Source organism: Tursiops truncatus, chromosome 3 (assembly GCF_011762595.2).
Source record: "Tursiops truncatus isolate mTurTru1 chromosome 3, mTurTru1.mat.Y, whole genome shotgun sequence".
NCBI classification, from domain to species: Eukaryota; Metazoa; Chordata; class Mammalia; order Artiodactyla; family Delphinidae; genus Tursiops; species Tursiops truncatus.
Genome location: NC_047036.1, coordinates 48,871,482 through 48,890,189, shown reverse-complemented (window position 1 = coordinate 48,890,189; position 18,708 = coordinate 48,871,482). Strand labels below are relative to the sequence as shown.

Here is an 18,708-nt window from a genome sequence, read left to right as displayed (position 1 = left end):
TTTAAGATACTAATAGCAAAAACTATGAACAGTCTTGAGTTGGATGCTCTTTGATAGCACATTGTACACTGGCTCTGCAGTCCTCTAGGCTGTATTCATGAATAGGATTAGCTTAATTAAACAGATTGAAGAAATTTTATAATCGACACTCAGCCTTCCCAAATGTTAAGTCCATTCCTTTCAACACATCTGCCCTTTATTCAGCACAAGTGATATATTGACTATAGCACCAATTCTTTTTACAGTGTTCTGTATTTCATCTGTTCCTTAACCACTGTTTACCCTCCTTGACTAATGCAATCTTATCCTTGCTAGCTCTCATTTTCAGTACTACTCTCCCTCTAATCTATCACTAATCACTAGCTAACTCCTATTACTGCTCTTAGGAGATTAAGTCCTACAGTAGTTTCCAAGTGTCCTAGAAATTAATTCCAAGATGCCTTACCTTACCTTCGTTGCCAAGTCTTTAATAAGGTGTCCCAGATTACTCCTCCTTCCTACCTTTCCTCATCTATCACCCTCTGGTATGCCTGCTTTAAATGCCCTTTACCTGACAGCCCTCCATTTGCAGCTCACATGTTGTGCCACAGGCCTAGAATGCCTCCTTCCCCCCAAGGCAATCTACTGGTCATCTTCCTCCCATCATTAAAACTTCACTTGCCATGAGGTTTTGTCAGATTACTGTTAGGAGATGCTACTTTTTCTAAAATAATGGATCACAGCCCTGGGTGCATACTGAAATCACCAGTGTGTGAAGTTAAGTTTCACCAGCGTATGGGATGTTTTAAAATAAAATACTGAGGCCCTGGCTCCATATCAGACCAATTAAAATAGAATCTCTAGGCAAAGGACCCAGATACCAGTAGTGATAGGTGGGGAGTTGTTTATGTTTGTTTGTTTGTTTCCAAAGCCCCACAGGTGATTCTGATAAGCAGTCAGGGCTGTGAACCACTACACTAATCCTACCCAGGCTAGAAACAGAACTCCCATAACATTTATCCAATATGTTCTCTAAATATATCCATATCCCACATCCCAAAAATACACTTACCACATAGCCTTGACCAATATATATACTGTAAATATCTAAAATTCTCCTTCATGAGGCTTAAACACTTACAGTAGTTTATACACTTGAGCACAGGGTTTCTCTTGTAAGATGGGAAGATACTGTCTACATTATAGGGTTGTCATGAAAGTCAAACAAGATACTGGATTTAGCAAAGCAACTGACTTATAAAGGGCACAAATGTTAAATCCCTTCAGGTATCAAGATTAACACCTGGATTCACTTTTTAAGAAAGAAACAAAACTCAAGTGGCAGTATGGAAGATACAAGCTATCTGGATGAGGCTGAGTAGATAGCTCCTGGCCAAGAGTTCTAATCAAAGGGGTCATTCTTTGCATAATGTAGACACTCAACAAATTTCACCAGAAGTGTATCCCATCCTGATCCAACCCTTCCTTTAAAAAAATTTATATAGGTGAAATCTGGTTAAAATTAATGCCAAAACCAATAGAAACCTGGAGAAAAAGTCTTTGAAAGTAAGTAAAATATAGCCCAGGGAGGTGCCTGATTCTCATAGTCCCTTGGCCACACTGTGTGAAGAGGCTGTTCCCAAATTACACAGAAGCACCATCAGCTGGCTCTGTCTGCTTCCTTGGTCCCTGCGTTTACAAGCACCCCAACACAGGATATCTAGAGAGGAATCTGCTGCCAGAGACTGTTCTGCCAGAAATTTAAAATGGAATAAACCTTATTCCTTTAAGTATCAAAACAAAGGTTAAAAGTTATAAAGTCAAAACTCAAATGAGTATTAGAGAACAGAAAATAGGCCAGTAATGACAAATAATGCCAATTTCGATTGACTGACAAGGGCTACCAGGACTGGTGGTGCTGTCTTTTAAGAAGAATTCTGAGACTGAATATATGTGTTTATCAGGAAAGCATGCCACGAGAGATAATGGATATTGGTCATGGGAAGAGGAGGTGAAAAGGACAGCATGTATGACATGTATTTTCCATCCAGAAGACTCATAACTTCAAGAGTCTAAAAAGTCTAAACCTAAAAAGGTAAGTGGTAATGATGTACACACAGAATGGCACAGTTCTATCAATACTAATCACACTATGTTATCAATCATTTGTTTCTGAGGGCAGGAAGTATGTGTATCTTATTCTTTTTTTTATCTCCAACATGCATCAGAATGACCTATATTTAACAGACTGTTAACAAAAGTATACTTAATTAACTCTGTAATAAGAAAACAGAGAATTATAAGATCACATTATTTTGTGATATGACATAATCACGTAAGGTCTATACACCAAAATACTCTCACACCCTAATAAATGCCCATTTGAACTACAAGCTTGATTGCAGTAGGTAGGTGGTGAGAAAAACAAGCAGTACCCAAAATGGGAAAGCCCAGGACTAGATTTAGAAGCACAACTTTTAAAAGGGACACCTCTCCCCTCATTTTACTCTTGGGAGATAGAAGCAAAAAGTTAAACCAACAGTGAAATGATACTCCATTTCATTTTGCATAAGTTTTCACTAGACAAATCCCAATCACCATGACTTGTATTTAGTTCTCGTACATGGCACAATATCCACTATGTGTAATCAAGCACTTAAATATTTAATATGGTGAGGTTCTAATGTCTATTTTCACTTAGGAACTACAATACCATTAGTACTACTTTAATTAAAAGAGCTATTGTGTGATAGAAGAGCAACCTTCCCACAATTGCTCCACAATTGGACCAGAAGAGCGAAAATTGGTTTTACTCAGGGCTTAAAAGTTTTATCTATTCTCAAGCTCAAAACTACAATATCAAAACAAATAAACACCTTAAAAGATTATTTTAGGTTACAGGATAGAAGTGTTAAAAGCAAAGTTGGTGGTTAATTCCAAAAATTAAGCCTTGCAAAAAATTAATGTAATATTAACGACAAGTATACTTGTGACTAGAAAGAATGGGTCTGGATGATCTCTCAAGGAATCTTTTTCTGGATTTTCCACACTTGTGCCTCCTTCCCTATTTGAAGGAACACAAGCTTAACTGGCTCTTTGCTATTTTCTCTAGATTTTTGACACACAAACAAGTTAACCTTGTTAACGTGCCTTTCCCCACAGTTCCAAAATTTCTGTCATAAGAATCAAGTGACTAGGCAATGACTATAGATTTCTTTCTGTGGTAGTTCTGGAAGCAACAAGTGATTGACTATTGGAAAGGGCTTTAAAGCCTTAGATTGCTGAATCTTAATGCTTATAGTTAATAAAATATCAGACATCAATTTGATCTCACCAATAGGGCAAATTTAAGCAACATTATTAATTGTAGGTTATCTGAGCAAAAGGGGCTTTCATATCTCAAAAAAGAAAAAAAAAGAAAATCAAAGTACACAAAGTGATCAACTTCATACCATCATCAGCAAACATGTGCCAGCATTTGAAGAGAGCTAGGAGTAAAAGGACTTCGGTTTTGGTCCAGACTATGCCTCTTATTAACCATGTGATCTTGCAAGTAATCCAACCTCAGATTCTTCACCTATAAAACAATGAATCTGCCACCACCTACCCTACTTACCTCACAGGGTTTCTGTGAGGATCCAATTAGATAACCTATTTGGAAAACTATGAAGACCTAAAATATATATATATATATATATATATATATATACATATATATATATATATATATGGAACCACCATCATGCTAATCACCATGTAAAAAGAAATCACTAGTCCACAATTTCCTCCATTCTACCCACTTCATAATCAAAATCACATAACTGTACCAAAAGGAACTATATTGCTATGTGGTTCATTTTTATTACCTAAATTCAGTCTGTTCTCCAAAAGCCTATATAACGACATGTAAAGATGAACTAGCAGAAGAATATATGTGGCAAAGTACGTAGAGAATTAAGTCATTGAAATCTTTTCTAAAGATTGCCTGCCCCAAACTCAAAGACTCCTGATGGGTCCTTTGAAATCTTCACTTTCCTCTGGATTTCAGATGCTCAATTAAAGCACTCTTTTCAGCATTTAATTAAGACACAGGAATATTTTTTCTCCCACAATTCTGAGTTTTGTGACCTTCTAGTAAACATACCATAACAGTTTTTACTGGATCATTACAATTGGGCTCTATAATACTGCTCTCTAGTGGCTTTCCCATGAGTGAGACGCAATTTCCCACGTCTTGACTGGGCTGTAGAAAGCTGGATATGGTTCCCAAATAATAGAGAATTCTTCCTCTACTGTCACAGTTCTTGATAGTATGGTTTCTATGCTATGTAAGCCAGGTTCCTGGCTGCCACTGTATGAAGGTGTATGAATCTAGACAGGTCACTTATAGTGACTTGGGACTCAGTTTCCACATCTATAAGAATGAGAACTAGATCATGTCCAAGGATCTGTCTGGTTGAAATAGTGTATGATTCTCTTCAGATCACATTTATCAATCCTGCAACTAAGAGACCCCAAAGAACAATCCCATCATAGCTGCAGCTTCGAAATATGCAAAACATATCTCATCACTCCCCCAGCCCCCAAACAATAGTCACAGCTACTGTAGAACGAATAAGGAATGTTTTAACAGTGCATGGTGTTTTGTTGTGTTTTTTTGGGGGGGGGCATCTCCCAGTGAAAACTACCTAGTTACACAACAGTTAAGACTGCAGTTTTCAGGGTCATTAGATTCCAAAAAGAAACTGAATCAGAAAGATAATAGGAAGACACATGCAAGAAAATAAACATGAGTGTTCATTTCCAGAAACCAGTCCAATTTCACACCAGGTTATCTCCTGTGGCTAGGGATAATCTGAGGAGTCCAAGCCTAACCTCTGTCACTTCTAATCTTAGAATACCAAAAAAGTCAGCAAGCTTTCACAGATCACTCAGTTTCAATCAACTCTGGGAGTCTTGAATAAGAGGCCTGTAGGAGGTGTGGTGGGCATGGGGGGTAGAGAGGGAAGTGGCTCACAGGATGAGCACAGAGGCAAGGGTCTCCCTTCCAGATAAGACTTCATCTTAATGGTTAACTAAAATAATGTTCGAAAACCAAAATCCAATAATGAATGATTTGCTCAAAAACTAAATACAAGGAACTCAGCTAGGAACATGATTGGATACGCAGATGAATTCAGGGAATTTAAAATTCCTTAATGCTCTGGCTCTGGTTGAAGTGGGCACAGGGAGGCTGCCATCCCTCAATTGCGTTCTCCACACTACCCCTTGTCTGGTCAGTTTGAAAATATAATATTGAGAAAAATGTACCCAAATATTAATGCTTAAGGAAATATGCTGTCTCACGAGTCTCCTAATGACTTAGGAATTCAGTGGCTGACTGGCCATCCAGCTTTAGTAATCAATGAAGACTTAGCAGGGATTAGTTTTGAGCAGGGTATTGAAAGAGAGTAACAAGTCTACTTTAGTTACCTGGGAATATATATTTTTTAATATAACATAACGGATGGGAGAAGCATGCTCGGAAACAAGGACAAGGATCACCATTAGCAAGCATGCAGAAAAACATCAAGTCACCAGTTAACAGCAGTCTAGCAGCCCTTCTTCATCCTGTGGTTTCCACTGTCTCAGGCATTACATTCATGCTCAACCAACTACAAAGTTTATTTCTGTTACAATGACCACTACTGTTTCATCTAAAACACTTACGCTATAGAAATGGGAAGAAACAAAACAGCTTCTTTAAAGTGAAAAAGGGAAAGCTTGGGGGGGCGTCTCCCAGACATCAATTTCTACTGTGAAACACCACCACCCAATGCAAATGATCATTCCCTTCTTTTCAAGCTCTCTGCTTATCTGTTACCTTCAACTCTACCATGCATCTGAGGAGCATAAATATGTACTATAAGTTGAGATGATATACATTGTAATGATTTCCATTATTTCTCAAGGACAAACTGCTTTGAAATGTGATTTTAGGTTACTTGCACTTATGTAAGAACACAAAGCTCTTAAATGTCTGGGTTTCTAGTACAGGCAGAAGGTTAAGGCAGAAAGAGTATTAAAAGCCTCTATCCTAGAACCACCCACCCAAACCAAAATTGTTTCCAGTCCGATACATTTAAATAAAAAGGTGTTACCCCAGAAAATATAAAATTATCCAAACCTTTCAAATATCATCATACTTCTGATAGATTCTACAGTAACACCTATAATCATAGTTAAAGGCTTAGAATGTAAAGAACTTACACATTTTTATGCCCTTCCCCCAAATTTAAAATAACATATAAACCCTACTTTTGCTAGTATACGGTGAACGTGCATTTACCTCAAAAAGAAACTGCAGTTAACAGCACTGCTTAAGAAAAGTTATTTGAAGAGAAAATATAAAGTAACCCCAACCCAAGTAAAAGAGACATCTCTTTCCCACTAGTGTTGCTGGCAACTTCTAAAGCTCTAAGTGGTATAATTCATCTTTTCACATACAGGATAATAATGCTTCCAGTTGTTAACACAAATTATGTCAAATATAACGAAGGGGAAAAAATCATCAGCTATACAAGGTCTTCCAATACATCACATAGATAACATGAAAGTCAATCTCAGCTTCACATAACTTGGTCAAACCTGGTAGAAACCAAGAGGGTGTGGATGTACCAGCGACAGTTACCACCGACTAGGCTAAATGATAATAAGCCACAAATTAAAGGTAAGGTATAAGGAACACCGCACACCTCTCGATATTACACACCTCTACTTTCTTCAATGCGTGGATTGAAAGAAAATAATTTATCCCCCTCCATGCGGTTTCTCCTTTACAAGGAGAAAATTTCCAAGCCTGGCTGGCTAGTGACATAAAACATTTTCCCCAAGAGAAACCTACAGAAAGATACAGAAGCCTAGGGCTTTCTAGGCTTTTTTAATTAAGCCCGTGCCTCGTCTTACACTTTCCTCTAGGTTACCTCTCCGGAGGGTGTGAAAATATCAACAGACGGTCCCCCAGCCCCACCCTCCCAGTAGTGCCTCGCACTGACTAGGTTCATCCCGCTCCTTCCCTTTCAGCCTCATCACCTTTGAGAAGCTTATCGAATACTTCTCCCCATTTATACCCGCACCCTTATTCATGCCTGAGCACGACAAGCTCCGCATCCTTCTTCCAAGGAAGGGACTAGCAAAAAAGAAACAGGCATGCTCGAGAAACGACTGACGAAGAAACGTGACAGCCAGACACTTTAAACCAGCGGGGTTGGCCTTTCTCCCCCACCTCAGCCTGGAACCAGCAGTCGGTTCCCTAAATACTGAAATCTCTGGTCTTCACGCTCTCCCCACCCCCGCAGAGATGAGGCCGGAAAATGAAAAGGCCGGGGTGAGACGCAAGGCTGGGTCAACCCTAACGGAGCCCGCTGCCCCCACCCTCCGGGCTGGCGTCCCCGGGGAGGATGGAGATCGCGGGAGGAGCGAGGGCTCCCGGCCCGGGACCCGCCAGCGCGCCCGCCCGACGCCCCCAGAGACGCAGCCCGCTACACCCGGGCCCTTCCCCGCCGGCCTCCCCCGGCCCAGCCCCCCGAAGGGCCCCTCCCCGCCCCGGCACTGCAGCGGCACCCGGGGCGGACCCCAAGCTGGCCTCACTCGCACACAAGCCACACACAAAAGCGCCGCCGCCGCCGCCTTCCCGCCCCCACTGCGCGGCGGAGTAATCAATGAGGCAGCCGGCGCCCGCGTCTCCTCCGTGCACGCCCGAATGCGGGGCCCGGGCGGCAGGGGCGGCGGCGAGACTCACCATCGCTCCGCTTGATCTCCACGTAAATCCCGATCTGGATCTTGCCGAAGTTGGCCGTTGCCATCACCTCATCTGGAGCAGCGGCGGCTGGCCGAGGGAGGGGGACGCGAGGGCGGAAAAGGCGGGGAGGGGACGGGGTAGGTGTGGGAGGGGGAGCGGTTGCCCGCGGCCGCGCCGGCCCGGGCGACAGCGTGAACGCGAGCCGGGGCCGCGAAGAGCAGCGGCGGGCTGGCAGGCGGAGGCCCCGGGCCTGCAGGCCGGCGGGAGGACGCGCACGCCGGGGCGTCGGGGTGAAGCGAGGGCCGGGGCCGTGAGGCGGCGCGGGCGAAAGTGGGAGGGCCCGCGCCGCCCGCCCTGGAGCAGACGCTGGGGAGGCGGGGCGCCGCGCGCCTGCGCAGAGCGCTCCTCCCGCGTCTCTTCCTCGTCTGCCTGCCTTTCCCCGCTGCCTCGAGGGGGCCCCGCCCGCAGTGAGGTCGGCAGAGGGAGCGGAACGCTGGCTCTACGGGTCGCAGCGAGCCTGCGTCTCGGTTGATTTCGGCGTGCGGCCTGGAAGAGGCAGGAACCCGCGCCCCGGTGCCATCCGGCCTCTCTGGCACCCAAAAATTGGCGCTCTTGCTGGAATGGATTAAGGACCCTGTGGTTTCTGGGCGTTCCGGCTGGAGCGCGTGGCTGAGGGATGAATTTAGGGGTCGGCCATTGACAGCATGGGTTCAGTGTTTCATCTGAGAGTGTCACCTCTGTTGCTACTTAGAGGTGGCCTGTCCAAGTAACCGTCCCAAGGTTTCCCATCCAGTTGTGGAAGAAAAGAAGAAACACCTTTGAGGAGTCACCCACCCTAGGTCAGAATGAAGGTCCTCTTTTCATGGCTTTGACTTAGCTCATCACCACTCAAAAAGAAACCCTGTGGTATGGGGGCGGGGAGGGGGGCTTGACTGCTCGGTTTATGATGCATCCGATGCTGGTGTCTTGTCTCTGCTGTAGAGTTCAAGACTATTTGCACTGGACCATAAAACCAGTAACTATGATTCAAGGACAGAGGGCAGACACAAGGTTGACTAAGGAAGGTGTCTTTCCTGCAGTCACTTGATTAGTCTGACCACATCAGCATGTGGAGAGCGGGATTCTTCATCCTGGCAGAGCAGGAAGGCCATGTGGACAGGGACCATAGAAACTATGTTTACAGGACTGTGTAAAACAAACCTCCAAACGTGTGACTTTTGCTTCTAGTATTAGGACTTGATATGGAGGAAACACACTTATCGTGCTCTGCTTTCTCTAGTCATTGTTAATCTCCCTGTAATATTAACTAAAAACAGTTTTAAAATTTAAAAATTGGAAACTGGATACATGTGTGTTAAGTGCGTGTGTGGATATATGCAAATGGCTAGAGTTTTCAACCTAATATAAGTAATCAAGTCAAATAGATCCTAAAAGAATTGTTGAAAGATTCAGACTACGTTTGTAACTTGAATATATTAAAGGCATAGTTGTCAAAAGAAGAAAGTTTCTTAGATCCAATCTAAAGTAAAAATAATGTCTATGAAAAAAACACTGGGTAGGGATTCCCTGGTGGCGCAGTGGTTGAGAGTCCGCCTGTCGATGCAGGGGACACGGGTTCGTGCCCCGGTCCGGGAAGATCCCATATGCCGCGGAGCGGCTGGGCCCCTGAGCCATGGCCGCTGAGCCTGCGCGTCCGGAGCCTGTGCTCCAGAAGGGGAGAGGCCACAACGGTGAGAGGCCCGCGTACCACAAAAAACAAACAAACAAAACAAAACAAAACAAAAAAAAACACTGGGTAGACAAGTTAGAAAATAACCGGCTTTTACATTCCAGAAATGACATTACTGTAAATCTCAATTCAGGACCTCTGTTTCAAAATAAGATTTGACCAAATCAAGATTCAGGGTTTTTTTTTTTAATAATCTTGAGAGTTTTATCTGAACTCTTTGAGCTTCTGTCCAGTAGAACTCATTCCCTGATGTCTCGATGACTGAGGTATACAGCATCTATTTATTTGCTTGCAAATTCTTTAAAGAATACAAAGAAATCAAGCTATACACCTATTAAATTTAAAATTGCTTCATAAAATATTATGTTTTATCACGGTTGCTGACACATACTTTGCACCCTGTGGGAAGTTTTCATGAGGGTCAAGTGAAATAAAATGTGATAGTACTTTGTATTTATAATCAAGTTAAAAAACAAAGTAAACCACCCTACAAAAAATAACCTAGTACTCTACTGTAATCTTCAAATCATTAATTCAAATTTTATATCCAATGATGTAAAATTAAACACACTTTGCAATTTGCCTCTGGCCCTCATCACCTCACACTTGAGAGGATAGCAAGAGCTTTACAGACCTGTCTATATTCTTTTACCCACTCGAGTCCATCCTAACTTAACTGACAGAATAATCTTGCTTAAGGATAATTTCCATCAAGTCATATCCTATTAATAGTGGCTGCTGTTGTCCTACCCTATCCTGAGTTGATAAACCATTTCAAAAAAAATCATAGTTATTGTCATCGAGCCAAGCCAATCTCTTTATAAGGCCTAGATTAAAAAAATTTTTCCTCTACTTTGGGGTCATTAGTACATAAACGTTAAGAGATTATTCCAAGGAAGAGGCTGTTAAGCCAGTGAGCAGGATTTGAAGCAGAAGCCAACACTCACCTTAACCAGTTACCTGCTCCTCTGGGGAAGAGCAGAGGCATGACTTGGCTCCAGTTCTAGCTCAAATTATACATGTGTGTCTACATCTTCTTACTTGAAGTTTTCCATTCAGTGTTTGCATCTATTCTCAATTACACAAAGTTTGTGGATCTAGGATCAAATGAAGAAAATGGATGCAGTTGACAGAAACTCTTCGACTTTGTTGTCTCCTTTCTGTCCTGTGCTGCTTTGGAGACTTCTCGGTTGTCAGTGTTTCCCATTCCCATTAAATTTACTTACATTTTAATTCTAATTAAACTGGTGTAATTTTATTGTAATATATTTTAGTCCTTAAACAAATACATTAAAAACACCTGGGAGATATAAATCCCAATTTTACCCGCTCTGAATATTTGCTCTTTTCTTCTCTGTTGGATTTCTCTTCCTGCCTGCAAACATTTTCAGGCTCCTTTGTCTTGGAAAAAAAATCTTTTGATCCTTCTCTTCCTATTTAAATTCCATTCTATTTTTTACTTTCCTTCCCCTGCCAAATTCTCAAATGACTGCTTTAAATACCCACTACCTTGATTCCCCATCACTCATTCATTTCCTAACCCCTAAATCTGGATTTAATCCTCTACTGAATTATATTTTTTAAGTCAACATTTACTTGTAATTACCTCATTCAGTATACACTACCATCTTATTTTTGAATTTTATTTATTTATTTTTTATACAGCAGATTCTTATCTATTTTATACACATTAGTGTATATATGCCAATCCCAATCTCCCAATTCATCCCACAACTACCACCATCACCATCACCCCCCGCCCTGCTTTTCCCGCTACACTACCATCTTTATTTGCCTTGAATTCATTGAAGAACGGCCTACCTGCTCTCTCCCAAACAATACCGTTCCTGCCTCAGTTTCTGCTCATATAGTAAGTGATTTACTCACCTCTATTTTTATTTTTGGCTGTGCCACATGGCTTGGGGGATATTAGTTCCCTGACCAGGGATTGAATCCATGCCCCCTGCAGTGGAAGCACAGAGTCCTAACCACTAGACAACCAGGGAAGTCCCTTACTCTGCTCTATTTAAAGCCTTTCTATGTGGCAAGGCACAGCTGTAGTCTCCCTTCTTTATGGTGCTTTCTCCACCCAATCCAATTTATAATGACGGTCCTATCTGGGTGATTCTCCCCCCAGCCATGATCATCAGAAGCACTTAAGAAATATTTTAATAAAAATATGTAAGCACAAACTCTACTCCAGGCCTAACAGTTTAAAATTTCCAGGGGGGAATTTAATGTGGTCTGTTTTTTTTGTTTTGTTTTTTTGTTTTTTGTTTTGGCTGTGTTGGGTCTTCGTTTCTGTGCGAGAGCTCTCTCTAGTTGCGGCGAGCGGGGGCCACTCTTCATTGCGGCGCGCAGGCCTCTCACTGTCGCGGCCTCTCTTGTTGCGGAGCACAGGCTCCAGACGCACAGGCTCAGTACTCGTGGCTCATGGGCCCAGTTGCTCCACGGCATGTGGGATCTTCCCAGACCAGGGCTCGAACCCGTGTCCCCTGTATTGGCAGGCAGACTCTCAACCACTGCGCCACCAGGGAAGCCCATGTGGTCTGTTTTTTAAAAACTCATCAGGAGATTCTGAGGTGTATATATAACTGGTTGAGAACCAGTTGATTACCCTTGAATTTCCATAATTTGATATTTTCTATACATTGCCCACGTAGGGACTGAGTACTGAATAGACACTGATTGGTTATTTACCTAGTCCACCTTCTTCATTATAATTCTTTCATGTATACTTTTTTTTTTTTTTTTTTTTTTTGGGGTACGCGGGCCTCTCACTGTTGTGGCCTCTGCCGTTGCGGAGCACAGGCTCCGGACGCGCAGGCTCAGCGGCCATGGCTCAGGGGCCCAGCCGCTCCGCGGCATATGGGATCTTCCCGGACCGGGGCACGAACCCGTGTCCCCTGCATCGGCAGGCGGACTCTCAACCACTGCCCCACCAGGGAAGCCCTCATGTATACTTTTTGATAGTCTACTTATCAAACTTATTTTGATAGTATACTTTCACTTATACCTTTTGATAGTGTATTGGATTGTATTAACAGTAAGCTTTTGGTACAAAGCTAATTTACAAAGCCTTTTAAGGTCCATATTGAATTTAGATCTATATAGAAATATCAAATAATGTGGTGTCATATTCCATCATTGTCTACATTGAGGTATTCCTAATCTTTATACTTATTAATCAAATATTTGCCTTAATTTTCATTTACATAACGAATTCCTCTCAAGTATAGGAAGTGTAGAGGTTTCCCCTTACACCAGATTTTCAGTAATTTGATGAGTATGAACTCATAAGTAACAGGAGGTGGTCTTTTCACCATTTGTAGTAATATATCCAAGTTGAAAATGATTTATATATTCTTACATAGTTCATATTAATTCGGGAGCTTAGTAAGCTCTTATAGAGTTGTCATGGAGCATCAGCGATGTAAAACAAAATGATTGATGGTGTGCTACACATTCTCATTATTTTAAAAAACTATGGCCGGTGTTAGTTTTTTCAATGTATTCAGTCTAAGTCAAGTATAACTAGAGAGAACAGGTTTCCCTGAAATATTTCTTGTTGTTAAAGGATAGCACTTGATTTTTTGGTTGCTGTTTTGATGTAATCAACTTAACAGAAAGCAAATTTTCCAGTAAATATTAAGGTCCCAAACATACCTTATTTCCCTAATCTTTGTTAATATGCATACTTACTTTTATGGCTGTTTGAATTCCTTCTTTAAATTGAAAATATATGTTATATACTGTGAGTAGAGCCTAGCTAGGCCATAGTAAATACATTTTACAACAGTGGAAATAAAGACATTTTTCATTATAGATTTAGTCTCTTAAAATAATTGTTTTGCTTGACTTCACTTCTTATGACTATTTCAGTGTGTTTTTATAGTCCATATGTCCATATACTTATAATTTTTAATAGCCATATACTATTCCATATATATGTATATTTTTGACATTGCTTCATGGCATGCGGAATCTTAGTTCCCCAACCAGGGATCCAAACATGTCCCTTACAGTGGAAGCACAGAGTCCTAACCACTGGACCGCCAGGGAATTCCCATACTATTTGATATATTTCTAAATCATTTTTTGCTTACACATTCACTGTATTGTTGAGTTATCTTCAATATAAAATTCTAATTATGAACATCTTTGTAAACCTTTTTTGTGGGAAAATTCCTCTAAATGAAAATATCAGGTCAAAGGATATGAAAGTTATACTTAAAATATAAAAGAGATAACATCACTTCCTTCTTAAAATCAATCACCAGCTTCCTAGAATAAAATCTAAATTCTTTACAGAGCTATACATGATCTAGCTTTGGCTACCTCTCCACCCTTGTCTGGTACCACACTCCTGCTCATTCTGCTCTAGCCTCACTGAGTTCTTTTCTTTCCCTTAAATATGTCAAGCTCTTCCCCAGATCAACATTGTGGCTCTTGCTTAACTTTTCATATGATTGTTTCTTGTTATCTTTCAGGTCTTAGTCAAAAAGCACCTCCTGAAAAATGTCTTCCCTTACCCTCCACCTCACCCCCACTTTACTCTCTATCACTCTGTAACTTAACACCACCTGCAATTACCTTGCTCCATTATTTACTTTTTCATCTGTCTCCTCCCCCATTCTAAAGTAAGCTCCCTGAGGGTAGGAACCTTGTCTAATGTTCTTTGTTACATCTTCAGCACATAGAATAGTACTTGGAACACAGATGCTCAGCAAATATTTGTTGAATAAATTAAGGAAGTTTAACTCTGTTTTATATTGCCAAATTTATACTCTTTGATTTGATAGTCTTTTCTTGAATGAGGTAAACTGGTAATGTATTTCCTCATTTACATGACCTAGAAAATCAAAATTTAATGTTTCCATCTTCTAAATCTCAAAATCTCTACTAGGTATAGATTATTACATAAGTAATAAATTCTCATAAAGAATTTTATTTTATTTTTAATTTAATTTTTATTTCATTTTAAAATATAGCTGATTTCCTTTTTTTATTATTTTCATTTTATTTTTTTATTTTTTAACATCTTCATTGGAGTATAATTGCTTTACAATGGTGTGTTAGTTTCCACTTTATAGCAAAGTGAATCAGCTATACATATACATATATCCCCATATCTCCTCCCTCTTGCGTCTCCCTCCCATCCTCCCTATTCCACCCCTCTAGATGGTCACAAAGCACTGAGCTAATCTCCCTGTGCTATACGACTGCTTCCCACTAGCTATCTATTTTACATTTGGTAGCATATATATGTCCATGCTACTCTCTCACTTTGTCCCAGCTTACCCTTCCCACTCCCTGTGTCCTCAAGTGCATTCTCTATGTCTTCATCATTATTCCTGTCCTGCCCCTAGGTTCTTCAGAACCTTTTTTTTTTTTTAGATTCCATATGTATGTGTTAGCATACAGTGTTTGTTTTTCTCTTTCTGACTTACTTCACTCTGAATGACAGACTCTAGGTCCATCCACCTCACTACAAGTAACTCAGTTTCATTTATTTTTATGGCTGAGTAATATTCCATTGTATATATGTGCCACATCTTCTTTATCCATTCATCCGATGATGGACACTTAGGTTGCTTCCATGTCCTGGCTATTGTAAATAGAACTGCGATGAACATTGTGGTACATGACTCTTTTTGAAATATGGTTTTCTCCAGGTATATGCCCAGTAGTGGGATTGCTGGGTCATATGGTAGTTCTGTTTTTAGTTTCTGAAGGAACATCCATACTGTTCTCCATAGTGGCTGTATCAATTTACATTCCTACCAAGAGTGCAAGAGGGTTCCTTTTTCTCCACACCCTCTCCGGCATTTATTGTTTGTACATTTTTTAATGATGGCCATTCTGACGGTGTGAGATGATACCTCATTGTAGTTTTGATTTGCATTTCTCTAATGATTAGTGATGTTGAGGATCCTTTCATGTGTTTGTTGGCAGTCTGTATATCTTCTTTGGAGAAATGTCTATTTAGGTCTTCTGCCCATTTTTCGATTGGGTTGTTTGTTTTTTTGGTATTGAGCTGCATGAGCTGCTTGTAAAATTTTGGAGATTAATCCTTTGTCACTTGCTTCATTTGCAAATATTTTCTCCCATTCTGAGGGTTGTCTTTTCATCTTGTTTATGGTTTCCTTTGCTTTTCAAAAGCTTTTAACTTTCATTAGGTCCCATTTGTTTACTTTTGTTCTTATTTCCATTTCCCTAGGAGGTGACTTAAAAAGGATCTTGCTGTGATTTATGTCATAGAGTGTTCTGCCTATGTTTCCCTCTAAGAGTTTTATAGTATCTGGCCTTACCTTTAGGTCTTTAATCCATTTTGAGTTTATTTTTGTGTATGGTGTTAGAGAGTGTTCTAAATTCATTCTTTTACGTGTAGCTGTCCAGTTTTCCCAGCACCACTTATTGAAGAGGCTGTCTCTTCTCCATTGTATATTCTTGCCTCCTTTATCAAACATAAGGTGATCGTATGTGCGTGGCTTATCACTGGGCTTTCTATCCTGTTATATTGATCTATATTTCTGTTTCTGTGCCAGTACCATACTGTCTTGATTACTGTAGCTTTGTAGTATAGTCTGATGTCCAGGGGCCTGATTCCTCCAGCTCCGTATTTCTTTCTCAAGATTGCTTTGGCTATTCAGGATCTTTTGTGTGTCCATAGAAATTGTGAAATTTTTTATTCTAGCTCTGTGAAAAATGCCATTGGTAGTTTCATAGGGATTGCATTGAATCTGTAGATTGCTTTGGGTAGTAGAGTCATTTTCACAATGTTGATTCTTCCAACCCAAGAACATGGTATATCTCTCCATCTGTTTGTATCATCTTTCATCACGGTCTTATAGTTTTCTGCATACAGGTCTTTTGTCTCCTTAGGTAGGTTTATTCCTAGGTATTTTATTCTTTTTGTTGCAATGGTAAATGGGAGTGTTTTCTTAATTTCTCTTTCAGATTTTTCATCATTAATGTATAGGAATGCAAGAGATTTCTGTGCATTAATTTTGTATCCTGCTACTTTACCAAATTCATTGATTAGCTCTAGTAGTTTTCCGGTAGCATCTTTAAGATTTTCTATAGTATGTCATCTGCAAACAGTGACAGCTTTACTTCTTCTTTTCTGATTTGGAATCCTTTCATTTTTTTTCTTCTCTGATTGCTGTGGCTAAAACATCCAAAACTGTGTTGAATAACAGTGGTGAGAGTGGACAACCTTGTGTTGTTTCTGATCTTGGAAGAAATGGTTTCAGTGTTTTGCCATTGAGAATGATGCTGGCTGTGGGTTTGTCATATATGGCCTTTATTATGTTGAGGTAAGTTCCCTCTATGCCTACTTTCTGGAGGGTTTTTATTATAAATGGGTGTTGAATTTTGTTGAAAATTTTTTCTGCATCTATTGAGATGATCATATTGTTTTCCTCCTTCAATTTGTTAATATGGTTTATCACATTGATTGATTTGTGTATACTGAAGAATCCTTGCATCCCTGGGATAAATCCTACATGATCACGGTGTATGATCCTTTTAATGTGCTGTTGGATTCTTTTTGCTAGTATTTTGTTGAGGATTTTTGCATCTGTGTTCATCAGTTATATTGGTCTGTAGTTTTCTTTCTTTGTGACATCTTTGTCTGGTTTTGGTATCAGGGTGATAGTGGCCTCGTAGAATGAGTTTGCGGGTGTTCCTCCCTCTGCTATATTTTGGAAGAGTTTGAGAAGGGTAAGTGTTAGCTCTTCTCTAAATGTTTGATAGAATTCACCTGTGAAGCCATCTGGTCCTGGGTTTTTGTTGGAAGATTTTTTAATCACAGTCTCAATTTCAGTGCTTGTTATTGGTTTGTTTCTATTTTCTCTTTCTTCCTGGTTCAATCTCAGAAGGTTGTGCATTTCTAAGAATTTGTCCATTTCTTCCAGGTTGTCCATTTTATTGGCATGTGGTTGCTCCTAGTAATCTCTCGTGATCCTTTGTATTTCTGCAGTGTCAATTCTTACTTCTCCTTTTTCATTTCTAATTCTATTGAATTGAGTCCTCTTCCTTTTTTTTCTTGATGAGTCTGGCTAATGGTTTATCAATTTTGTTTATCTTCTCAAAGAAACAGGTTTTAGTTTTATTGGTCCTTGCTATTGTTTCCTTCATTTCTTTTTCATTTATTTCTGATCTGATCTTTATGATTTCTTTCCTTCTGCTAACTTTGGGTTTTTTTTGTTCTTTCTCTAATTGCTTTTGGTGTAAGGCTAGGTTGTTTATTTGAGATATTTCTTATTTCTTGAGGTAGGATTGTAATGCTATAAACTTCCTTCTTAGAACGGCTTTTGCTGAATCCCATAGGTTTTAGGTCATCTTGTTTTCCATTGTCATTTGTATCTAGGTATTCTTTGATTTCCTCTTTGATTTCTTTAGTGATTTCTTGGTTATTTAGTAGTGTACTGTTTAGCCTTCATGTTTGTATTTGTATTTTTTACAGATTTTTTCCTGTAATTGATGTCTAGTCTCATAGCGTTGTGGTCGGAAAAGGTACTTGATATGATTTAAATTTTCTTAAATTTACCAACGCTTGATTTATGACCCAAGAAATGCTCTATCCTGGAGAATGTTCCATGAGCACTTGAGAAGAAAGTGTGATCTGCCGTTTTTGGATGGAATGTCCTATAAATATCAATTAAGTCCATCTTGTTTAATGTATCATTTCAAACTTCTGTTTCCTTATTTATTTTCATTTTGGATGATCTGTCCATTGGTGAAAGTGGCATGTTAAAGTCCCCTACTCTTATTGTATTACTGTCAATTTCCCCTTTTATGGCTGTTAACATTTGCCTTATGTATTGAGGTGCTCCTATATTGGGTGCATAAATATTTAAAATTCTTATATCTTCTTCTTGGATTGATCCCTTTATCGTTATGTAGTGTCCTTCCTTATCTCTTATAATAGTCTTTATTTTAAAGTCTATTTTGTCTGATATGAGAATTGCTACTCCAGCTTTCTTTTGATTTCTATTTGCATGGAATATCTTTTTCCATCCCCTCACTTTCAGTCTGTATGTGTCCCTATGTCTGAAGTGGGTCTCTTGTAGACAGCATATATACGTGTCTTGTTTTTGTATATCTTCAGCCTGTCTATGTCTTTTGGTTGGAGAATTTAATCCATTTACATTTAGGGTAGTTATCGATGTGTATGTTCCTATTACCATTTTCTTAATTGTTTTGAGTTTGTTGT

At 40.0% G+C, this 18,708-nt stretch overlaps 1 protein-coding gene across 3 annotated transcripts in view; it reads right to left on the bottom strand.

The window, feature by feature from the left end:
- KIF2A (kinesin family member 2A) overlaps positions 1–8,087 on the bottom strand; it is a 70,373-nt gene extending 62,286 nt beyond the window's left edge. For 2 of the 3 annotated variants that reach the window (XM_019929995.3, XM_019929996.3), the window contains exon 1: positions 7,760–8,084. In XM_019929995.3, coding sequence (XP_019785554.1) covers positions 7,760–7,823 — 64 coding nt within the window. In that variant the 5' untranslated portion in view covers positions 7,824–8,084. Of the gene's footprint in view, positions 1–7,759 lie in introns of all 3 variants that reach the window. The other variant, XM_019929998.3, reaches the window with a different exon arrangement.
- Between the last annotated feature and the right edge of the window lie 10,621 nt (positions 8,088–18,708).